The sequence below is a fragment of the Caloenas nicobarica genome, chromosome 4 (genome assembly GCF_036013445.1).
Source record: "Caloenas nicobarica isolate bCalNic1 chromosome 4, bCalNic1.hap1, whole genome shotgun sequence".
Classification (NCBI taxonomy): domain Eukaryota; kingdom Metazoa; phylum Chordata; class Aves; order Columbiformes; family Columbidae; genus Caloenas; species Caloenas nicobarica.
In genome coordinates, this window is record NC_088248.1 from 50,312,062 (window position 1) to 50,336,760 (window position 24,699).

Consider the following 24,699-nt stretch of genomic DNA (forward strand, 5'->3'; position numbering starts at 1 on the left):
CTGATACCACCAGACACTTCAAACCCGGCAGGATGAAGCCGCTGCCAGCAGGAAGATGTCTGTGTCCCGCTGCATGTACCCCCATAGGGCTGGTATTTGGGGTCATTTCTGTTGAGGGGACTGTAAGAAGCCCCAAACACGCACGACGAAATGCCACGCGAGGTTGAGTTTCACTGCTGACGGCCGCTCTGGCTGTGGCCCTCCTGTCACCGGGCAGGGGGGACACGTCCCGGGGTTCCCCCTCAAACCAGAGCAGCCCCACTGCGATCCGCCGGGCCGGGGGGCGGGGTCGAGGCGGGGTGGGCGGGGCCTCAGCGGCAAGCCCCGCCCCCCGGGCAGAAGAGGGGCGGTGCTGCTCGCCGGGGTCCTGCATCCCCGCCGGGCAGTGCAGCGCGGCTCGGCTCGGCTCGGCTCGGCTCGGCTCGGCTCGGCTCAGCTCAGCTCAGCTCGGGGCGGCGTGGCGCGGCGTTGCTCGCCTCGCCTCGCCTCGGCTCTGCCCTGCTCGGCGCGGCTCGGCTCGGCTCGGCTCGGCTGCCGCCCCGACGACACCGTCGGGCAGAGGGTTCGCTTCGCGCCCCGCAGCGCCCGGCGGCCGCGGGATGGAGCTCGGTGCGGCGCGGCTGCTGGCGGTCCTGCTGTGCCTGGCTCCCGGTAAGCCCTGGGGGAGCCCCGGGTCCGCCCTGTCGGGGATCTGCCGGGGTCCGGCAGCCCCACGGGGCCCCGAGGAGAGGGGACGCGGGGATGATCGGGTGTCGGGAACCGCGCGAGTGCGGGTTTCCCTTGGAGTTGTCAGGGCTGGTAGAGCGGGTGAGGCAGTGCGAGCCCCCGCTGCAGGCTTCTCCTCTCCCTCTCCTCTCCCTCTCCTCTCCTCTCCCTCTCCTCTCCTCTCCCCTTCCTCTCCCTCTCCTCTCCTCTCCTCTCCTGCCAGCCGGTGCTGGCCCATCAGGGAGGTCTGCCTGCCGCTGCACAGTGTCCTGCTCACTTGGCTCCAGCATCAGCCGTCGTTTCCGAGAGCAAAATGTCCCTGGAGCCAAATGCGGGAAGCCTGTCATCAGCGAAGAACCTGCTCGGAATGCCAGTGACTAAAGCGTGGGGAAATACTAAGGAAATAGGGAAGGTCCCTGCTTGGTCTCGCTTTCTGGTTGCCCATCGTAGCTGTCCGAGCTGTCCCGGTCAGGGCTGCTGGCTTGCCCTGGTGAGGCGGGATTCCTGACGGTGATGGGAGCAGCCAGGGCGGACTGAAAATCTCTCCCGTCGTCCTTGCAAATGTTGCACAAGCTGGGCTGTTGCCTCAGAGTAAGTGCTGACATCCAGATCGCAGCCCTCAGGAGTGCAGATGGCTCGGGGTGGGCACAATGCAACCCCTCACATGAATAAAATCTGGTAGAAATGCATTGTTGCTTAACTGCTTAGGAGGAAAGAGATAACCTTAGAAAATCATGGGGTGCAATAAATTAATGGAATCTTGAATTTGTGAACAAACTGTATAAAATAGTTTCCTCATGTAATTCATTGAAGCAGTCTTGAAGAACATAAGTGTATTAAATTTGTTATAAGAAAACCTGGTAATCCTTTTCCCCAGGGAGTGAGATCATCAGATGAAGGTTCACTTCATTTCAATGTCCCACATCCTCTTAGACCTTGAAGTTGGCAACACAAGAAAACAGGAACTCCACCCTGGCTGGCTGAATTGTAGTGCTCTGCAGCTAGCTCCTGACCATCTGCCTTTGCTTCCTGTTATGACAGAGTTTTTGAACTTTCTGGGATGTGTGAAAAGTCATTATTTGTCCTTCACTGCTGAATAGGTGATGTGAAAGTGTCCACTTAAAACATGCTGCACATTCCTGTATATGAGGCTTTTCCCATTGAGTAGCATTTACTTTGTTCATTGCATTGATCTGAGGTTTTTCATATGTGTTTTCATAGGTTTATTTAATTCTCTGGATCAGCCAACCCTTAGCATCCAAAAAGATGTCCTCACAATAACTGCAAATAACACTCTAAATATTACTTGCAGGTAAGGGCAAATCTGTCCAGCACGATTTCGATGGGGGTAATTTACGTAGTGAGTTTTTGTACAAAATTGCAGGTGATTTGGTCTCTCCCTTGTCATCACTTCTGTTTCTCCCTGCTCCCTTAGTGTCCCCCTCCCTGACAGACTGTAGAAACAATCTTAAAGGGTGGGAGAAGGGAGAGCTGGGTAGTGCCGGGTGGCCGGGAGGAGGAAGCGTTAGTCGGGTCATCGTGGAGCCTGCTGGTGAGCCATGCTCTTGACTTTTCCTTTTGGATGCTGTGTCACTTAGATTGAGCAGAAAGTAATTCTCAAGTAGCTTCCTTGCAGATATTAACAACAGGTCAATTTATGTGAATTTATCCTACGTGGCTTGAAGCTCCATGTGCCAGGACGAAGCCTATTCCTCTCCATAGCCATAGAGACTAGCAGGGCTGGGGTTTGACTGTTTGGCATTGGTACCAGTGTCTGATATGTGCTCACACTCCTTTAATGTTTGCTTTCCCAGCGGTCAGAGACCACTGGAGTGGTCCTGGCCAAACAACCAGAGCAGCGCTGAGAAGCGTATCTCTGTGACAGACTGCAGCGATGGCCCCTACTGCAAGACACTAATTCTCCTCAAAGTCATCGGCAATGACACAGGGGACTATAAGTGCCTTTACAGGGACAACCAGGCAGCTACAACCATTTATGTCTACGTTCAAGGTAAGGGCTTACACAGTTCTTAGGTGGTTCTTCCATGAGCATCAAGAGAAAAAAGGGATATCAACTATCTCAAAACAGTTTTGACATGAAAATTTCTTAATCCTAAATTTTTTGATCCTGTGAAGCTGTTATTTTTCTTGTTTTCGTGTTGAGTCATTACATGCTGGTATGATAGTTGCCGTCAAAAGAAAAGCCTTTGTACCTGTGGTTTTGAACTGATCTGCAATTTGCAGTACTTGGTCTGCTATTCTCCTCCATGCAGAACTTAGCGTATGTATCTCTGCTGTGCTCTGAGCCTGTCAGAGCTATTACTCACCTCAGCAGGAGCTTCAGACAGACAGATCTAATCCCTTTTACATTTTGTACTATCTGATACCTACTGTTAAAAAACAAACAAACAAACAAAAAACCAAACCAAACCAAACCAGCCCACAAACCACAACATAAACTTCCATACATCTGCTGACCGTAATAGTGACATCTATTTAGGCTTTAAGAGCTAAGTTTTCAAATTCACGCTGTCAGTTTTATTGGTAGGAATGCAGCTGAGCATCGCAGACACCCCTAAGTCTCCAGTGATACACTCAGTTTAAGTAAGCGCATTCATTGAGGCATCTGCCTTTTTGCACTGGTGGCTTGATATCCTCTTTCTGGTGTGCCTTGTTTCCTTTTTATTTTTAACTTACAGTTACCATTTTGAAAAATGGGATGTTATTATATAGATGGGTTAGCTTGCTTTATAAGATCACAAACTTACTTTTTTTTTTTTTTGGTCTGACTTTGAAAAGGATGCTGCCGTTGGGGGAGCCAATATAGCATGTCACTACTTTTAACTGATATTTCCTGTAATACTTATGCAAGGAAAGTCACACTAGGGTAAACCAAATTTTTGTCGGCACAAAGACTGCAGTGGCAGGAAACTATTCTCCAGAGTGCGCAATGCTGCTGATAGCTGTTTTGAGAATAATGATATTGTAAAGCTAGGGAAGGAGCTGGTAAAAATACGTCCTCCCTATTTAGTCTCATTGTTTAAGTGTTTTACCACATAGAAAAGAATAAGACTGAGTTGAGAAGATATAGACAGGGAAAGAACAAAATTGGGAAAGTTTCCTCTATAATCACATGACAAATAATATCCATTTACCAATTGAATATTCTTCTAGATTACAGATCTCCATTTGTGACTTCAGTTAGTGATCAGCTTGGCATTGTATACATCACTAAGAATAAAACTGTGGTAGTGCCGTGCCTCGGAACCATCTCAAATCTCAATGTATCGCTACATGCGGTAAGGAAAAAAATAAAGTATTACTATAAAAGTTAATTGAAATCACTGTGACATAAATACTTTGCTTGAAGTATAAATACAGTTCTTAAAAATTTCTTTCCATCCTTGGGAATTTTACAGCCTGTGGTTACAAGGTGAGTGCTGTAACTGTGCTCATCCATGATCCTGTGCTCTCAAAGTGCAGAGTGATGGCCTATGGAAGGGAGACTGCCTGAGCCAGGAGGTTAAAACAGGGACCCTGTGGTTATGGAAAATGTTGGACTTGAAAATTCAGAGTTGCTTGAGTTTTGAAATCTGACTATGTATTTTATCAACGTTTCAAACAGAAATATCCAGAAAAGATATTTGTCCCTGATGGTAAATCGATTTCGTGGAATAATAAAAAAGGCTTCACTATACCCAGTCATCTAATCAACTATGCGGGCATGGTCTTCTGTGAAACTAAAATAGATGATGAAAGCTATCAGTCTGTGATATACATAGTTGCAGTTGTAGGTAAGCCAGAATTTTTTTTTCTCTATAGCCAATGTTATTTTGCTTGCTACAACATACTGAAACAATTACATTTGGTTGGACTCTAGGTTATTCAATACTGACAATGCAGCTAATGCAAAATGGATGTTGTGACATATATTACTTTTCTTTTAAATGCAATGTATTGTGTTCTTTCTGGTTGATCATTGGGATAAGTGTTTCTATTTTTAGTGTTACATAGATGCCACAGAGTTTTATTCTTTTTTTCCTGACAATGCAAGCCTTTTTCCTAAAGTCACACTGTTCTGTACTTTATTCATTTATCCAGGATCAAAGTCATAGTTGAGGGGAACTAGAGGCAGGCATCCATCATCAGCAATGGGAGGGAATTGCTCTGAGGGGATACCAGGGGAATGGGGGATCTGAAGGTTGCTCTAGGATCAAGGTTGTCTTGTCTCCTTCAAACCTATGTCCTGACTGACAGGGGTTTATGCTGTCCTGGTATGTTTTGTCAGTTGTTCATCAAAACCCAGAAATAACATGATGATTCTGCGGAGGCTCAAGCCTGAGCTGAAACTGTAGCTATTTCTCTTTTGACTCTGAGACCGCTTCAAGTGGCCGGTTGGAACCAAGTTGGTCTCACCTTGCTTGGCAGGAAAACACAGCAGCCCTCCACCCCGTACTCTGTGCAACAGGCTCTTGCTTCTCCACCAAAGTCATCAGTCTTCACTCTGATGTGGAGCAAACTGAGAATTTCTGCAGAATTTCTGCATTCAGAATATTCTGGCTTGGAATATTGTAAACATTTTCTTGCACAAAGTAAACTTTGGATAACTTTACCAAAGCCAGACTGTTGTTCTTAATCCTCACTTAATCCCACCCCCCTCTAATTCCCACTTATTGCCAGGTGTGGGGGTGTATCTCCTTTAGTTTCAAGTCTCACAAAGGTAAGAAGAAAGTGTCTAAGGCAGAGGAACTGTGTGGGTCACCGTCTCTTGCCCACTCCCACTGCCAGGGGAGCTCTGATCAAGTGCGTACATCCTGCTGCGCCATGTCTGACATGGCTCTCCAAAGGGAGATGCTCAGAGCAGGCATATCCCTTCCCTCCAGGCCCCTTTGTACACCCATCGTCGTACTCCACTGGGGCACTGAGGAGCCTTTTTGCAGCTGGGGTGTCAGTGGGAGTTCTGGTGAATTCACCTGGGAAATTTGGTGCTGAGTGCTGTAAGGAAACCTCTTCTTCCCTCCATGTTTTATGTGTGCCTTTTTCTCCCTCTAGGATACCGAATTTACGACCTGACGATGAACCCGCACTACCAAGTAGAGCTGGCAGTGGGAGAAAAACTTGTTCTCAATTGCACCGTAAGGACGGAGCTGAATGTGGGGATTGATTTTAAATGGGACTACCCTTCCATCAAGGTAAATTCATAATAACTTAAAGGTGTCAACATCACAACATAATTTGATTTAGTGTCATTCCCCTCTTTATGATATTGACAAAGCAGATGATAATATACAAAGAAATTGCTAGTATATACAGGTGTGCAAAGTGTGACAGGAGTAATAACAATAAAATCCCAAACACCTCTGTCTTTTATCTATTACAGGAAAAACATGCAACCATAAGGGATTTAAAAACTACTACAGGAGAAGTAAAAAAGTTTGTAAGCACTCTTACCATCGACAGCGTGTCCTTAAGTGACAAAGGTCGATATACTTGTGCAGCATCCAGTGGCCGTATGAACATGAAAAACAGCAGTTACTTCATTATCCATGGTATGGCATATTCCTCTTCAGTTTGGTTGGTTGCTTCAGATTTGGGATTGATTACTGGGATGCATAAGGCATCTTGGTGATGAATCAAATGACGGAAATGAAGCAAACTGCAGCTACAGTATTTCCCTTGCACTCATTGTAGGATTATTTTTATACCACAAGCTTAGCTAATGATAAGATTCTAAAGGATCCTGTATGTTACCGAAAGCTGTAGAATCCCATAGGAAAATGGGCAGTAAAATAAACTGAGGTAAACCTCTGGTCCTCTCTGTGTTGACCTCTTTGAGGTCCTGTAAAGCTGAATTTGTGTAGGTGACTTTGTATAAGGGTTGCCTGCTCTCACTCCAGATGAACTTTTGCTAGATTCTGGTGGCTCTATGGGACAAGAGTCTGGGTCGGCATGAATGAAGCTAGGGAAAGAAAACTTTCAGCTTTTACATTATGAATAGATGAATCAAACGGAGTTTCGGTGATACGGAAATGATGCAAAAGAAACAGCTTTGGCTAAGCACATAGATAAGTACGAGGGATTCAGCCTTTGTTCAAACCCCTCTTGGGCACAGCCCCAGTGGTTCCACTGACTTACTTCTAGAAGAAAATTGCCAGCATGAGTGGCCCTTTTTTAATCTCTGAGTCAGACAAAGGGGTTTATATTTTCAAGGGGATTGGTTTTCCTGAGGTCTGATATTCCTGGTGCCTGAATATTAACGGCTCTTTTTCTTTTTCTTTTTCTTTTTCTTTTTTTTTTTTTTTTCTTTTTTGTTAACATTCAAACTTATTATGTGGCACAGTGATTCAAGGTAGATTCAATTTTCTCTTGGGTTCTTTCAATTTTTCTTCACGAACCAAAAGCAGATGATGTGTTATAGTGAGTGTACCAGATGTTGATACCAACCTAAATCTTAGCCAAAGGCTAGTCACTGTATTAGTCTGAATGCAAGTTTATAACTTATAACAAGTAATGTAAATCATATCAAAGTATTCTGTGACTGCAATAGTTCAAACACATACCTGAGAATAGACTGAAAGCATCTAACTTTATCACATTGTAGTTTTGAATACTACTATTCCCTGGAATTAGTAGATCAAGCCAGTTTTATGATATTTGTTGATTTATATATGTATATAGATTTGACAGTTGGTGCACCATCCTGAGAGCTGAGTCTTATCTGCTTTCCAGAGCTCTCCTGTGGGGGGACTGGCCTACTTCTCTGTGAAACAGAAAGAACTGGGTTTTCATGGGGGGTCCAGAGCCCACCAGCTCTCTTCAGTTTGGAGCCAACAGTGGTGTCGTGTCCTCTTTGTCATCCACTATTAAGTGCTACTGACCAGAGACCACTTATGCTTTTGTTCACATGGAAAGACAATTTTCTTTCTTTATTTTTTTTTTTCAGAAAGTCCTTTTATTCACCTGGAGAGAATGGAGAATGTGGTCGAGACAAGGTTAGGTGACACAGTCAAAATTCCTGTCAAGTTTAAAGGATATCCTCCACCAGAGGCAAAATGGTAAGAATCAGGACACAACGTGTTTGAAAAACTGAGCTATTCTTAGTCAAGGTAAATCTCTAAAGTATTCAAAGCTGTCTATATTTTCTTCAGGTATAAAAATGGAAAAGCCATGAATGCAAACCATACAGTTAAACTTGGCTACACATTGGTGATCACAGAAGCAACTGAAAAGGATGCTGGGAATTACACTGTTGTCCTTACAAACCCTACTAACAAGATGCAGAAGAGACATACCTTTACCCTGCTTGTGAATGGTAAGTGGCATACAGGGATACCTGTCTTTCATGTGTAGATGTGGTTTATTACCCTTTTTAGGCCTAAATTCATCCCAGAGCCATAAAGATGTAAGTTGGGGTGGTGGCCAGGAGAAAAGCACTTGAACCTGGGCCCTGGGAGGGCAGAGGTGACCTCTCTCCCGGCTCCAGGACGTGCTGGTCAAGAGGCTGCAGGCTCCTGGTGTTGTTGTTGTGATGATACTTTGTGTGTGTTTTTTGTTTTCTGTATATTATTTCTTTGCCTCTGTATCCTGCTCTTTTCCTGCCTTCCTTGCTGGCCATGCTGCCAGAGTCCTCCCCCACCCTGCTCCATCCTGGCCCTGTCCCACCTCGCCCATCCTTCCTGCCCCAAGCCGGCTGTCCCTCGTCTTCTGCCCTGCCTTCTGCAACCCTCCTCCTCCTCTTCCTCCTTCTCCCTACTCCCCAGGAAACAGCCTAACGCTCGTGCTTTGAAGATAGCAGGTCTTGGAAAGGGCAGCCAGGCTACATGCAGTGGGGAATAATATGCATTTAATGGCTGGGCATGGTAGTAGGAGTTTGAGGGCTGCATTTTAAACCAGGGGCTAATGAATGGAGATTTTATAGTAGTAAGCATCGTGTCTTGAGGGCCTGATGCTCAAGGTTCTGGGCAGGTTCACCTCTTCCCAACACGTCCTTGTTCCTTGGAAGTGCTCTGCACTGCGCTCAGAAGTGCAGCACAGCGTGAATTAGTCACCGTGGGTATAACGCACGTAACTGGTGCCGTGGGGGAGCTGTTAGCGGGTGGTGTGACCTGCTTCTCTCTCCTCCAGTACCCCCACAGATCGGCGAGAATGCACTGCTGGCCCCCGTCGACTCCTACAAGTACGGCTCAATGCAGACACTCACCTGCACTGTCTACGCTGTCCCACCACCCGCCGCCATCCTCTGGCACTGGCAGCTGGAGGAAGAGTGCACCTTCAGCCCCCAGTGAGTGCTCTGCCCCTGCCATCTTCTGCAGCTTATGTAGCTCTTGAGGATTGTTTGCATTGGAGGGGATTTTTTGTGTGCATCTCTTGTCCAGGCTCATTACTGAGCACAAACCCAATGACCAATGAAGAAAAGATTGCTATAGTTAACAGTCCGATCACTGCAGGCAGGATTTGCTGAGGTCGTCATCATCGGTGGTGAGTTGCAGAGGCAAGGGCCACCCATAACGAGGAGCCAACAGTGCCCACCTGTTGCCGTCATGCCTTAGAATCATGTGTCTGAGGGTGTTGAATATGACACTGATATTAAGATCAAGGTTATAGATTTTGTCATAAGTCCTTTGTACAGAATAAAAATAATATTGTTTAATCTATCACTAAAATTAATTGTATCTTAACACCTTTTGAACTTTCTTGAAGGGCATCTTGGCTTGTGTGAGGTTTCAAAGGCAGGTATCTGCCTGCCCTCCCCTCAGATCTCCTCATGGGCTGCAGGCCCAACGTGCCATCCCAAACAGAGGAAACTTACTGTTTATGCTAATTATGGATCTTGGTGGTGGTTTTTTTTTTCCTTATGCTCAAGTGCTGAGTGTGATGGTGTTCTTTATCTGTGTGAAAGTGTATCTCAGAGGAAGTGCAGTGATTGATGTTGGGGAATGATAGAGAGAGTGCCTGACTGAGATTCACGCAGCTTCACTTATCTGAGCCTGCCATAAACCCAGATTTCCTTTAAGAAAAAAAAAAAAGCCAGAAAAAAAAAAGCATTCTCCTTTCCTGTTGTTGTTTTTAAAATGATTTCCACTAGTTTCTTCCTTTGGTGGCTGGTTGCTTCCTATACAATGGCTACTGTCCTCTAGAAATTCTTGTAGAGAGTTTAGTGATTTCTATGTCTCTCTGTCTTCCTTTGAACTAAATTAACTTGAATCATGCATTTATGAATGGAGGTTTGTTCCCAGAATAGCTGCTTCCCTCCAAGCATCCTGACTGAACTGACACAGGCAGATTAATTAGGAAATTCACCTTTAGGCTTGGGGGTTCCTTATTTTACAGAGCACAAAGGTCTCAGAAGGTTATAGGGTGCAATTTAATAGAAATGTTTCCAGAAACATACTCTTCCCTCCCAGATGCAGGCTGTGTCTAGCGATGCATCTGATTTGTAGATAAATATTTGCCTATTATGAAGAGAACACAAAACCACTCTCCTGAAGGGTGAATATTCATCTTATCTAATGCATACGTCTCTACTTATATCTCAGGAAAGTTCGCTCAGGAGCCAATCCATATGCATGCAGGAAGTGGAAAGTGATCTCGGAGAGAAAGGGTGGGAATCAGGTTGAAATTAAGCACCGAGTTGTTACTATTGCCGGGAAAACAAAGGTGAGCAGATTTTCTTTTCTGTCGGTTGGGGATGACTGACCCTGGTTAGCAGTCCACAATCTGGAAATCTACCTCTAGAGATGAGATGCTTTTCACCTATCACTGAACTTGGGGCCCTGTTCTCAGCTAGTCGTGCGCACTCGTACCGAAGCAAATCGTCAGAGATACACACTTTCCAGACCTTCAGACACTGACCCAAAGTGAGTCGCCATTGAAGGACAAAACTTAGTTATATTTCAGTGCTTACCTTTTAGCGGTCTGAAGTCAGGAGAGTTAATCTTGACATCTAACTGTAATAAGGAGAACCTGAAGAACAGAAGAAATTGTGGGTGCAGCATTTATTAACACATATACTGAAGTGTGCCTTCTTGCAGGCTGCTGTTTCATGTTTTCTTTTGCCTGATTGCTACAAATTTAAGGAAAACAATGTAAATGTCAGGAGAGGATTGTGCTCCCACCGTGACATGGATCTGTGCTTTGGAGGGATTTTTGGTTGTGCAGATAGCCATGGAGCGCTTTGCTGAGCTGTTGGGGTGGTCAGGCTCATGTATGTACTTTAGCACTGATGTGTTATGAAATTGCTTGGTTGCTCTTTTGTAGACTGTGAGCACCCTTGTGATTCAAGCAGCGAATGTATCTGCTTTGTATAGATGTATGGCTACAAACAGAGCTGGGTCAAGTGAGAGAGTTATCTCCTTCCATGTGACCAGTAAGTACACCCTGTTGAGGACAGCCATGTTAAATTAATGTTATTTCATCTGTTTTGCTAATGATGGGCACTTCAACACTGTTGTCTTATTCCTGTCCTTTATAAAATCCTTTAGTCCTTTAGGATTTTAGGTTTACCTAAGGTTTTCCTAAGGCAGCCTTTAAAGTCAACACCTAACTTCAGCCAAGTGATTAGTTCTGCTGGCATTAGTGAAGTGGCAGTCCCATGAAAATGGCACAAAATAGGCACTGTTGTCCCGAGAGTGATTGCTATTGGGCTTTTGCAGTCACTTATAAGAGCTACAGAGAAATTATGGTAGTGTCACAAAATGAGTAAAGATGTACTGTAAAAGCTAAAAATCCTATTTTTGAGACCAGTGGCAAATGGATTCTGTCTCTTGAAAATTAATCCCCATATTCACATGCTGAACTATTATTTTAATCCAAATCTAAACATGAACTATAAGATAATGCTTAGAGTCTTCTTAGGTTGCTGTAAGTTTCTACAGGTAGAGGAACTGTGTTCCTTACACAGGCCTTCATTTGATCCATTTTAAATGTATTGCTTTTAGAGAGATTGTACCATTTAGGTGGTTGATTGATTGATTTAATTTTTTTTCAGTGTTTTGTTTCCCTATTTACCATTGGATAAGATGAGGATAAGGTTTATAAAATGGCTTTTTCAAGTTAATGTTGGCAACATAATGTGCAACCTCAGAGGAATTTCTTTTATTTTTTCTTGACTTGCAGGGGGTCTTGAAATTAATCTCCAGCCTCGGAGTCAACTCACGGAGAAGGATAACATGTCCTTGCAATGCACGGCAGACAAGTTCACCTTTGAGAAGCTATCATGGTACAAACTCAGTGCTCATGCTTCGCAGACTCCCTTTGGAGGGCTGCCCATGCCTGTGTGCAAGAACCTCAATGCTCTCCAGAAGCTGAATGCAACTGTTTCAAATACCAATGGTGAAAATATCACCTTAGAGCTCACTCTCCGTAACATCTCCCTCCAAGATGGAGGGGACTATGTTTGCATTGCTCAGGACAAAAAGGCTAAAACACAACACTGCCTGGTGAAGCACCTCACTGTGCAAGGTATGGATCTCTTGCTGTGAACCAAAATGGGTGATTAAGTATAAAAATAACTGTAGTAGGGACAGTTTTTGGTATCTTCAGGCATTGCATGTGTTGGCTTAATGGTGCACTCAGTTTGTTAAATATGTTTAGATCATTTGTTGTAATGTGCAGGTCTGGGGCTTGTCCAGGCAGCAGGGACTTACCATTTCATCACTGCCAGTGAGGAAAGACTGACAAAGCCACTGTGCTGTGCAAGAGATGAGTTTGGCTTTTGCACAAATAATGACATATGTTTAGCTCAATAACATCTCAATTTTACTTTTCAAACACGTTTTTCCCTCTAGTTGTATACACGTGTGTATTTGTGGCATTAATGCTACTGCTTTATGTTACTGACTCTCGAGTTTGAAGTGATGTCTATAATTTAAAACTGCCGTGAAGTGATGCTGGTGTTCAGGCACAAGCAATGCAAGCTGGTAATCAGTATTTCACGCAAAGAGTGATCGCTTCGCTTTGGGGCCTAGATGTCTAGGCTGATTAGGCAGATTTGGGAAAACACCTACACATGTTCATGGGCTGTTGTGAATCAATGTCTAATGGACTGGTGATATCAGACTTCTCGTAATGACCCTGGAAATAGAAATGTGAGGGAAGCGATTTCTCATCTATGCCCTCTTCCCTAAGCAGCCTGACCAGGTACAAATTAAACCATCTAAAGCAGGTTACGTCAATGCTGTTAAAATTTTCTTGGCTATTCTAATTTTTCCATGTCATGTGGAAGTTTAACTATGACCTTAACATGAATCCTGTGGCTGTTGGTATGATAAAAGGATTTGAGACTTTGTTAGTGGGCAAAGCATGTAGAGTATCATGAAGTGCTATTGCTGCAAAAATTGATGTTTTCTTTAATGGTCAGTAATTCTGATGTATTTTCAAACCAACAGAGCCCAGGGCTCCCACACTTGTAGGAAATCTGGAAAATCAAACAACAAACATTGGTGAAACCGTGGAAGTGTCGTGCACAGCGAATGGCATTCCTCCTCCAAACATCATGTGGTTTAAAAATAATGAAACCCTTGTTGAAGATTCAGGTGAGGATTGCTCCTTTGTTATGAATTTTTATCACCTTAAGGACTTTTTTTCGTGGGACTCACTGTTAATTTTCACCATGAAAGGTTTCATTTCAAATTCTTACACAAAGTGGCATAAAAATAGCAGAACTAAGAATCATGATTTTTTCCAGGTATTGTTTTGAAAGATGGAAACAAAACACTCACCATACGTCGAGTGAGGAAAGAAGATGGAGGGCTATACACCTGCCTTGCCTGCAACATCCTTGGATGTAGAAAAGCAGTGGCTTTTTTTTCAGTGGAAGGTTAGTGTTAGCCTCTTTCCAGATTGTGCATGAATCTTTATAATCACTAAAAGGAAAACCTACTGGCTATCCTGATTGGAGATCTGAAAATACACCATGAGATTTACAAGAAGTCCTGACCATTCTTATCAGGCCCAAATTGGGTGCTGTCAGAGTCATTGTAATTCCAGCTGTTGAGGCTGACACTTTCTTCACAATGTTGTTTAGTGCTTTTCAACAAAGGCTGACTCTGTCTTACTCGTGGTTGTGAAGAAAACTCTGCCAGTCTGTATTACATGCAAATCTACACAACAGAGCCTACCTAAACATGCAGATATACTGGGGCATCTCTGCTGTCTTGGTAACGTAATTGTCATACTGCATTTTTTAACAGTTGTAACTGTCACAGTGTCTAAGAGAAGCAGAGTGAAGACTTTGTGCAGTCTGTTGTGATTGCCATCCCGTTTCAGTGCCAGGCACAGGTAGTGGTTTTGGGTTAGGGGACTCCAGCCTTAGTCCACCAAGCTCTGAAAGTAGTGTTTGTGAGACCCATCTCTCACTCATTTCAGTTCTCTTCTGGTGCACTGAAATGCAGTTTGTAACAACAAACAGTAAATCCTAACAAGAGGTTAGTCTGCAGTCTCAGTAGCTGGAACCATGATGGACTTTCCACCAAGAGCTGCAAGGAGAAACCTTGGACTAAAAGCCCCTTGCCCTTAATATTAGTGCATTTGCACATTCTACTCACTGAATCCTTCACAAACTGCTGTCTTATAAGTCAGGGTGATTGTCTGATCTGTTCTGTTAAGGTAATTAAAGCAGTATCCTGTTATTCTTCTAACTCTTATTAGGATATTAAGGTGTTGGGCAATATGTTTACAGGGGCTGGAAGTTATCTGCAGCTGACATCAATGTAGATTTCAGCTGATATGGTAAATATGGCTGGGACATGTCTGTTAATGTTGGAAATCCGTGTAGGACATACAGTTTCACTCCAAGAAATGTATAGTGCAGCTCATTTGGGTCATGCAATGGAGTGCGCTGCTGTGTAGGAAAATCTGTATAGTGCAAAGGATGAAATACAGGAGCATGATGTGGCGAACAGGAGCTGGAGAGCTGCTCCTGCACATTCGTAAATGTTCAAGTGGTATCTGCTCGAGACTGTTTTACTGGAAAAGGGATGTTGTAAATAAGGCCTTGTAGAACCGCATTTTTTCTTGCCTCTAGCTGAAGCATGTAAAGAGACAAGAGAGATTGTTCTCTGGGTCATTCTCACAGCACTTTATTTACTATATGATTTTTCTTTTCAGTTTCTGGAGAAAGAGTAATTCATTTTGAGTCTTCTAAAACAATTATTTCTTTTTAAAATGTGAGATTTTACTTTTTTATATTTGCCAAAGGTCCTGATACTGTCCTTGGAACAAAGCTGATGCTAAGAAACTGGGTAGTGTGTAAAACAGCACAAAACTAAGTGTCATACTCTAACCTAAAAACTCAAGCTTTTTGTTTTGTTTTGCTTTCGTTTCTGTGCTCCATGTTGCACTTTTAAAACAAACTTTCAGAACAAGGACCTCCATTCTCTGCTTTAATGAATGAACAACACCAATACGCTTCCAACTATCACTTAGATATTCATTTATTTCTTCCCAGGTGCTGAAGAGAAAACAAATCTGGAGCTCATTATCCTTGTTGGCACTGCAGTGATTGCCATGTTCTTCTGGTTGCTTCTTGTAATCATCCTCCGGACCGTTAAGCGGGTAATGAAAAATTCTGGTACTGTCCTATCAGCACTGGTCTTGCATGACAAATGAGAGCTGACTTGAGGCCTTTTGTGTTGTTTCTCTCCATTGTTCTTAAATCAACAGACACATTTTTTCTCTCCATGCTGTAACATTCTTGCCTGGAACCAGAGGCACAGAAATTTGTTTTTAATTGAACAGGCCCTCGCAAGAGACAAAATGTTTTAGCTGGTTTTGTTTATTAAAAAAAAAAAAAGTGCAAGTAATTAAAGATGATCAGATTCATGATGACATGATGTAGGGAAATGGTAGCCTGGCATTTCTGGGAACTAGTGAAACACGACAAAGTGAGAAAATGGCACTTTGCCTGCACATGGCCAGCAAAAATCTGTGCAACTACAACTAATACCGTTTTCCAGGCCAACGGAGGAGACATGAAGACTGGCTACTTGTCGATCATCATGGATCCTGACGAAGTCCCTATAGATGAGCACTGTGAACGGCTCCCGTATGATGCCAGCAAATGGGAGTTCCCCAGAGATCGGCTAAAGTTAGGTGTGTCTTCACCACATGAACCCTCTAGTGATGCTGCAGCCAGCCCAGTGCTGGAGGTGGGGTTCAGGTCCTGGCTTGCCATGGGGCTGCCCTGCTGCAGGACCCTCATGTGGGCTCTCTGGTCCTGTGGGATATAATGCAACCTCTCCCCATTGTCAGCCCTCTGTTAATTTCTGACATATAAATTCAGTTTACATTTGCTGTTTATTCTGCATGTTTTCTCCACCGTGCCAGGCAGATAAATCACAGTCTGTTCATCTTCTCACTTCAAGGTAAACCTCTTGGGCGTGGAGCTTTTGGCCAGGTCATAGAAGCAGATGCATTTGGAATCGACAAAACTGCTACCTGCAAAACAGTGGCAGTCAAAATGCTTAAAGGTAAAAATGCTGACTGAAACTTCATCTTGAATGCACAATATAGGGATAATTGCCAATCCTATAACCAATAGATAGAAAATAATCAAAATGTTTGTACCAATGATGTGTACAAGTTTAGCTTAGCAGTTGGTGTCATGAAGCAATGATTAGGTCAAGTACATGCCTTTATCTCATTGACAATTGGAGCAATGCAACTGGGGTTTCTTAGCCATAGCTTTACAGATCTGCTCAGGTTCAGAACATAAACTTGCTCCTGCTAGCAATTTGCACATGTCCATTTTTGCTTTATGCAGCCTGGTAGGGAGCTTTCTGCAAGTCTCAGACAGTGGCTTAGGCACGCTCCAAAATGAGCAATAGTTTAGAACAGCTTTATCCTCACTTTAAATCACACTGTAGTGCCTCACATTCACCATGGGAAAGCTGAATGCTGTGGTTCCCAGACACGCTGTTCCTGAGGAGGATGTAGCTGGGGCAACAAAATGGGGCTCCTGGTAGCCAGGGGCTGTATCCCACTCTGTGGTGTACTGGAGGAAGGGTGGAGAAAATGGGGGATTTCTGACAGTACAGTGTGAGCAGTTGCAAGCACAGCCAAGTCCTGTTGCAGGCTTGTTCCAGTGTGATGACCATACAGTAATCACAATAAAAATTAGGAAGCCCTGTGCCTCCAGCTCCCTAGTGCTCAGGCAGACTGCAGAGAGCTGCCTCCTCCACCCCTCTCTACCCACTGCTTTCCTCTTCCCCTTCTATCTGTGGACACCAGCTGTGTCTCCAGGCTTTTGGTGAGCTGCAGGGTCAGGCATGTTTGGCCCTGGCCCTGTCTCCCCCCGTCCATGGACCCATTGCACCATTAGTGTGGACCCCAGCAAAAGCCATGGGACGTTTCCAGCTCTTCTTGCCGGAGAGGGTCAAGCAGCAGAGTACAAATTGCTCAAAAGGTCTGTAAGAAAAAAGGTGTTTGCTAATCTGCATTGTTTGTGTCCCTGTTCTGATGTACTGCCCTTGGAAAACTTGAAAAGTGTTTAAAAGCAGAACAAGACCAGCCCTGTCATGCATGTGCCTAGCTTTTATCACTGTCCTGCAGCACAGCTGATCCAGGCTACCAACCAACAAGACTTCTCACTAGATGGGCTGGAAAAATAACAGAAGAGAATTCAGAGAAAAGTAAAACCTTTCTGTCTTTGATGCTCCTGATCTGTGTTTTTTCACCTCTGCAGAGGGTGCAACCCATAGTGAGCACAGAGCGCTTATGTCAGAGCTGAAGATCCTCATTCATATTGGCCATCATCTCAATGTTGTCAATTTACTTGGAGCCTGCACAAAGCCAGGAGGTGAGTAACTTCTCAGTGGGTAGAAAGGTGCTAATGAAAAGCCTATTTCTGCCATTTCTGCTGCATAGAAGATTGAGTTTCAAAATCCAGATCTGGAAGAAATTGTCTTCTTTTTTTGAAAAGAAATTATGACAAGAGTGAGCAAGTCCAGAGGTGGACGAAGGGCTTGGAAGCCCTGAGTTCTACATCCAGCTCCATCCCTTAGTTGTTTTATCACTGCTTTTTTGTACTTCAGATTCACTTTTATAATGGACACCCCATGTGTAGCAGACTTTGGGTCTGAGTCTAGTACCAGATTTAACAAGTTGGTCTTACTCTTGTCACCGGCTACAGTGCAATTGCAAGCTGTGACTTCCCTTCCTGGCTTTGGGTGGGCTGGGGATGCCTCTGTGTGTGTATAGGAGGAGAGATTGCAACTTGGAGTCCAGCTCGGGGTGGATGAACCTATTTTACTTTATAATCGGGGACAGATGTTTTGTTTAACAAATCCAGCACTGCATGCTAATTTGGAAGAAATTCAGTGTAAAGTAACTGAGTAATAATTTTTCAGGGAAGCTGACTTGTTGGCTTACTATGGGATCAGAATTTAATTTGTAAAGTTCCATGACAGAAGTGCAGTAGTTGGAGGAAACGTAATCCATAAATATTTCTTTCCGTGTTTATTCCATAATAAAATAGATATGGCCAGTATCCATCCTAGGATGGAAATTTATCATTGTAGCACATGCCTGTATGGAGCAATTTGAGCATGAAATACCACTTTTGGACTGTATATTCATGCATTTATTCTGGTTTTAAGTTTTTAGAACTTAAACTACCTGCACAAAAATCATGTGTTTATTGCAGATGAGTGGTTAATTGCACTGAAGTTCATTCCACTGTGTCGCATCCTTACAATGTCAATTAGCATAGGCGGTTATTGGCACTTTAGGTCTAAGCACAGCACTACACATTTTCACGTATGAAATTAGACCTGTGATTTTCAAAAGTACGTGCTTTATTTTCCTTCCCTGTACAGCAGAAAATTAATCATTTCCCTGCTTTGATTAGGTTTTTTTAAATTACTGGTATTTTAAAAAACCTGTGGATAGTAGAATGCTTTTCAAAATATATGTATTTCTAGTCACAAATTACGCTGTGAGATAAGGTGGGATATAAATGGTCTCTCTAAGGAATTGCTTTGTGTGTCATACAGGCCCACTCATGGTGATTGTGGAATATTGCAAGTTCGGAAATCTGTCAGCTTACCTGCGGAGCAAGAGAAGTGAATTTGTCCCGTATAAGGTAAGGAGTCAAGGTTAACAGCATAACGCTTGATTCGGTGGGTTTTTTCCACTCATGATGTTTCTGTTTTTAGTGCCAACTGTAGCGGTAATCCTTGGGGTGCTGAATATCTAGTCCTTCTCATGGGAACGAGAGATGGCAAAGACATCAGAGGTCATCTACTCTTTCCCCTGGCCCCTGCAATGTAGCTCTTTTGTTATTGTTAGCTTAAAATGTGCAAAGGAACTGGGCTTCCACTATTTCCCTTGGCAGATTATTCTATACTTGGCTGGATCTGCCAGGAAGTTTTTTCTGATTATCAGCCTGAATTTTTTCCTTTCTTAGTTAAGCTCCAGACCACCTTAAATAACTGCACTCCCTGCTTAGTGTGTGTATCTGTATCTGTAGGTATCTTCTGTCATGTGATTATCTTTTCTGCTATTCCCTTGGCTCATTGATGAACCAAGCTATGCATTTTTTTTTGGCTGTTAATCATTTTGCATAAGCAATGGTATCTCATGAGTTTACGTTTGGCTTTTCACCTTCCAAGTCCTCTGCAAAGGCGAGTTCCCATCACAACAGTCCTCTTTGTACCCCAGTTCAAAAGGGGAGTGTGGATGGCGGTTGGCATTTTCAAACTCATTTCTGGTTGCCTGTGTGAGGGGATCTGATCTCTGGAGAAGGCTGGGAGGATCCATGCCCTCCAAGGGTCAGATTGCTGGATGAAGGGCATGGCTGTGGGTTCTCAGCAGTGAGCATGATGCTCAGGACCATATCCTTTTTCTCCACAGCAGGGAGGGAGGCCCCTGGGCTGTGCTCGGCTGTGCTGGTAGACCTGAACTTCAGTCTTCCTGCAGCTGCCGTGTTTAGATAAGAGTTTCTTCAAATTGCTTGTCGGTTCTCCAGAGAGTTATTTTTCTTTATCCTTGGAGTCATTGTTTACTATTTTGTATTGGCAAAGGCAACTCGCTGCATCCTCTTGTGAGGTAAAAAGGATAAACAAATATCTGAGAGGCCTTGAAGGAAGAGGCAGGGTTTCACAAGGGTGCTGACCCTTGCTTACACAAGTGGTGGGGATGGGAATCAGCAACGGGAAAAAACAGCCCTGCCAGGAGACGAAAGTCACCAAACCAAAGCAGGAGAAAATGGAACTGTGGTGGAGGAAGTCTGTGGGGCTGGCATCCTCCCTAGAGGTGTCCAGTGGCTTCAGGGAAGAAGGAAGTAAGTCAGATTTTGAGGGCTGCTAGGGTTTTGGCCAAGGTACAGATTTAGCAGAAGGGTCTTTGCAGAAGTGGGAGGTAAAGCTGTAGCAGTACAGAGAGGCTCAAGAGTATGAAAGAGGGTTTGGCAGCATCCATGCGTGCTTCTCAAGTGGTGGGCACCACGGGGCTAAGAATGCCAGCTCGTCAGCCTGTGGGAATCCAAGCATGTGGATATGTTGATGCGGGGTGGCTCGGAGGACACAGGAGCGGGTTAAAGCTATGCTGTGGAGCGGCAGAGGGTGCTTGAGCCAGTCAGCCTACGTGGCTGTGGGTCGAGGTTTGCCGGCACTGTCACCAGGCAGGGCTGGTGCCCCAACCAGAGCTGGCTTGGACCTGAGAGGCCAGTCCTGCCGGTGCTGGACTGCTCTTCCTGCCTTCAGTGGTGCCCGTGGCACAGACCGTGGGGACTATCACTGTCTCTCCCAAGGAAGCTTCTAGCACACTTTCTGCTTCTGATTTCTCCCACTCTTCCCTCACATTTCTAGACCAAAAGCACCAGGTTTCGGCAGGGGAAGGAGAACTATGTTGGTGATGTCTCCGCAGACCTGAAGCGACGGTTGGACAGCATCACGAGCAGCCAGAGCTCAGCAAGCTCTGGCTTTGTGGAGGAGAGGTCCCTGAGTGATGTGGAAGAGGAGGATGGTAGGTACATGTCTTCTTCTGTCTTTGGTGGGGGCTGATGAGGGACACTGGGGGCTGTGTGATATCCAAAGCTCCATTGAAACTATGTGCAGAGTATTTCCTTGATAACCAGAGTTCCTGAGCTATGGATCATCTAGTTCAGCATCCCAAACCACTCAGCCCAATCCCAGGTCATGTTCTCTCTGAAAAGGGTGCAGGTTTAGTGCACTGCCTTTTGGAGATTTGTCTGTTTAACATCACAGTGTCTTCAGGGAAAATTGCAGAGGACAAACTCTGCAGGCATTGCAGAGAGGGACAGGCCAGGATGCTCAGTCAATTTCCTCAGTGTTTACCCAGAAGTTAAACATCATGAAAGCCCATCTGCTTCACTGCTTATTAGCAGAGAGGTTGATTTGCCTTCCCTCTGTGCAGGTGATCTGTCAGGAAGAGGAAACCTGAATTACTGCTCATTCAAAGCCTCCCCTGGATATAAAAACCCTCTGCAGTGGCTTCACTGATGCATTTGCCGTGCTCTCCTTTGGCAGAGACAGTACAAAGTGCTTGGTGCTGCCAACATGTCCCAGGGACCACTGCTTTTAGCAAGTGGTGGGATCAGACTGATGAGGAGGGAGGCAGTAGCTCAACTGCCTGTACCTCGAGTTCTACCAAAAATCATTTAATGCAAAGAAAAACATTAGTATGTTAACAGGGAGGATGATCCTGTGGTTTCAGTTGTGATCATAATAGGTAACATCAGGCACGCACTTTATGCATTTCCACACCATTTCGGTGCTTTTCAGACCTCTCTGGTGTAACCACTGACCCTCCAAGCTGGGATGTTGTGAGAGGTATGTAGGTGTAAAACAGACCTTGAAATGAGGCTTTTAGCCACCAGTGTAGTAGTTCTTGGTAGATTTCTTCTTAAAATCAAGAGATGAGAAAAATCATTGAGTTGTTTATTTCAGCAGGAACTAAATGCCTAGGTATCTTTGTTGGATACTGAAGTACATTATTCCTCCAGGTCACTAGAGGATGAAGTTAGGCTTCTTCTACTCTAAATTACAGGGCTTTTTGCCAAATTCAAGTCTTTCTCCCCATGGCATATTCTTCCCCCATAAGGACTAGGTGGAGCCTCCCTCTCATCGGTTTCCAAATTCATCTGCTGAAACCACAGCAAGCCTTTCCTGTCCTAGGAACTTGTGATCTGAGTTTTGGTTGTTTTTCTTTTGGGATTGTTTCACAAATCTTTCCACTGGTGGGAACTCTGGAAATAAGCAAGGAGTCTTGGGGTATAACCCATCATCTCAAAGTTTATTTTACACAGGCCTGGTTTGGTGTAAAATGTGTCATTAGTGATAATTATATAGCCAAAAAAGGGCTCAGTTTGCTCTTCCAGTTCAATGCGGCATAACATTAAGATGGACGTTTACCCAAGAAGCAGTTATGGGTGAAATCGATGACAAAGGGCACGTTTGACTGTCGTCTGATTCTTTGCAGCTGGTTCTGAAGACCTCTGCAAGAACCCTTTGACCATGGAGGACCTCATCTGTTATAGCTTCCAGGTGGCAAGAGGAATGGAGTTCTTGGCTTCACGCAAAGTAAGGAACTTCTCAGGAAGAGTGGCATGTTATTTATTTGACTGTAGGAAACAGCGCTGTAGGTCTATAGAAGGAAATGGCACGTTCATCATTGGACTAGCAGTCATCCACAACATTTTCTTTTTGCCCTAAGACATATCTGAATCATTAATACTACAGAGCAAAACAGCCCATGCATTTATTCACACAAATGTTAGTGATCTGTATAAGATTTTTGGGTCACCGATTCATAGAAGAATGATTAAATAGTCGGAGGGAGGGAGCTGATTTATGAGGGCAATTAAAAGAATTAGGGACAAATCCCTAAAATAGAGTAGAGGGGTTTGCCCTGAGGAGGTTGCCTGTAACTTGTGCAGTGGGATTGGAAGGGCAGTGTGAGGAAAGACGGTGCTCACATATGAAACTTTGTAGATGACTCACTGGAGAGTCTCTTGCCAAAGACACCTTAGCAGTCAATAGCACCTCACCAGCATTTAAGCCTTCTAGAGGTCCTTTTCTGTGGTCTGATACTAAATATGTATAGTGCATGTTTCAAAGGATGCAAATTCCAGCAATAGGGGGGAATTGCCTGCAGTTGTACAGAAACAAAAAGTACTTAGAAAAGGGAAAAGGAAATAGAATCAGGGAATATAACACTTCTCTAGGGTGCAAGCTGGGTGTTCAAGAGCAGACTTCAGAATATTTTCTAAAAACATGTATGTGTCTACACTTTATACATCCTGATTGGTGTGTATATATAAAAGGATGTCTTTCCAGGATCTGTATTTCTAGGCCATACTAGAAGCAAATCTGCAAGTACTTTCAGAATCTGGCTTTTTCACTTCAAGGTATTGAGGTTTGAGTTTTGAAGTCTTTAGGTTGTTGAATAAACTATCATTCTACATAGGTAAAGTCATGGACTTTTTTGTCTGTAGTCAAGATTAGTTTGTGTTGGAATCAAATCAGCATATGTTTTTCATAGAGAGAGAGGAGTACACAGATTTGAGTGAACTTAAGTAAATCTAAAGGTAATCAGATCTGAACCTGTTTTGTGTCAGCTTCTTAGGATAATTAATTAGCTAACTTCAAAGGCCCTCTCTGCATAGTGGATAAACAAATCTATGTTTGTACTTGGGAACACAAGTTTCCTTGAGCCAAATCAGTTGTGACCATCAAAAAAGCACTTAAAATCAGTAACTGTTGATGCTGAGGTTTCTTTTTCTTAAAAGGTTTTAAGAATTATCTGGCCTTTGAGGGTAGGAGAGCACATATGTGAAAGAGATCAGTCCCGTGGACGGAGCTGTGGTGACAGGCAGCGTATGAAGTTGTTTACTTCTCTTTGCAGTGCATCCACAGGGACCTGGCTGCTCGTAATATCCTCTTGTCAGACAATAACGTCGTCAAAATCTGTGATTTTGGCTTGGCTCGAGACATCTACAAAGACCCGGATTACGTCAGGAAAGGAGATGTAAGTTTCAGATTCTCTGTTTGAGAATTAATACAAAGTCAGGCCTCTTTTTTTTTTTTTTGCCTAAGATGGGTTTGTGGAAACTCAGTGTTTTACTAAACTGTGATACTCTTTTGTTTACGAAAATGCTTTCAGGCCAGACTACCCCTAAAATGGATGGCACCAGAAACCATTTTTGATAGAGTATATACCATTCAGAGTGATGTATGGTCCTTTGGAGTTCTGCTGTGGGAAATATTTTCATTAGGTGAGTCATTTTAGTTTTACTGAGCCATCTTAAACAACAGAACCTGAAGAAAATGGTCAAAGTGTGCTTGGATCCTTTTTGGCATTTTTTTTTTCACTTCTTGAAAATTTCCTGTTTATTTTCTCCATCAAAATAAAATACTGACATTTCCTTAAAAAAGCAAATGTAAGAACATGGACGTGAAATGCTTCTTCATCCAATTCTATTATGTGATTATGTGCCTCATTTACTCAATCAGTTGCTCTTGCTGTCATAAATATAAATTGTTTGCACATCCAAATATACTGAATTACTTTATTAACTCAGGCCATAGCGAATTATTTGTTTGAAAATTAATCCCAGAATTTAAGAGTCTAATGCATTAAAATTACTGTTGCTCTCATTTTAGGTGCATCGCCATACCCTGGAGTGAAAATTGATGAGGAATTTTGCAGAAGACTGAAAGAAGGAACAAGAATGAGAGCACCAGACTATACAACACCAGAAATGTAAGAAACTGTTCTTCCAGCTGCCCATGTTTACCCCACAATAACAGCAGGTGCTCGAGCAAGCAATAGGTGCTGTTTTCTTCATGTTGGTATTTTAATGGGCTTTGTCCTTCTAGGTACCAAACAATGTTGGATTGCTGGCATGGAGACCCTAAGCAGAGACCGACTTTTTCAGAGCTGGTGGATCACCTGGGGAATCTACTGCAAGCCAACGTCTGTCAGGTACATGAAATGTATATTCTGGTTGCTAAAACCACCAGCTGAACCCTTCCT

The 24,699-nt window shown here is 43.8% G+C and overlaps 1 protein-coding gene across 1 annotated transcript in view; it reads left to right on the forward strand.

Moving 5' to 3' along the window:
• The first annotated feature begins 410 nt into the window (after window positions 1-410).
• The window catches only part of KDR (kinase insert domain receptor), a 30,927-nt gene continuing 6,638 nt past the window's right edge, over window positions 411-24,699 (forward strand). The window contains exons 1-26 of the mRNA XM_065633951.1: window positions 411-651; window positions 1,927-2,017; window positions 2,520-2,716; window positions 3,880-4,004; window positions 4,331-4,499; window positions 5,758-5,897; window positions 6,086-6,254; window positions 7,649-7,760; window positions 7,854-8,017; window positions 8,830-8,986; window positions 10,242-10,362; window positions 10,963-11,071; window positions 11,821-12,165; window positions 13,092-13,238; window positions 13,391-13,522; window positions 15,152-15,258; window positions 15,660-15,795; window positions 16,068-16,172; window positions 17,387-17,500; window positions 18,696-18,784; window positions 20,511-20,667; window positions 22,144-22,244; window positions 23,569-23,691; window positions 23,827-23,938; window positions 24,327-24,426; window positions 24,543-24,648. Coding sequence (XP_065490023.1) covers window positions 600-651; window positions 1,927-2,017; window positions 2,520-2,716; window positions 3,880-4,004; window positions 4,331-4,499; window positions 5,758-5,897; window positions 6,086-6,254; window positions 7,649-7,760; window positions 7,854-8,017; window positions 8,830-8,986; window positions 10,242-10,362; window positions 10,963-11,071; window positions 11,821-12,165; window positions 13,092-13,238; window positions 13,391-13,522; window positions 15,152-15,258; window positions 15,660-15,795; window positions 16,068-16,172; window positions 17,387-17,500; window positions 18,696-18,784; window positions 20,511-20,667; window positions 22,144-22,244; window positions 23,569-23,691; window positions 23,827-23,938; window positions 24,327-24,426; window positions 24,543-24,648 — 3,480 coding nt within the window. The 5' untranslated portion in view covers window positions 411-599. The remainder of the gene's footprint in view (window positions 652-1,926; window positions 2,018-2,519; window positions 2,717-3,879; window positions 4,005-4,330; window positions 4,500-5,757; window positions 5,898-6,085; window positions 6,255-7,648; window positions 7,761-7,853; window positions 8,018-8,829; window positions 8,987-10,241; window positions 10,363-10,962; window positions 11,072-11,820; window positions 12,166-13,091; window positions 13,239-13,390; window positions 13,523-15,151; window positions 15,259-15,659; window positions 15,796-16,067; window positions 16,173-17,386; window positions 17,501-18,695; window positions 18,785-20,510; window positions 20,668-22,143; window positions 22,245-23,568; window positions 23,692-23,826; window positions 23,939-24,326; window positions 24,427-24,542; window positions 24,649-24,699) is intronic.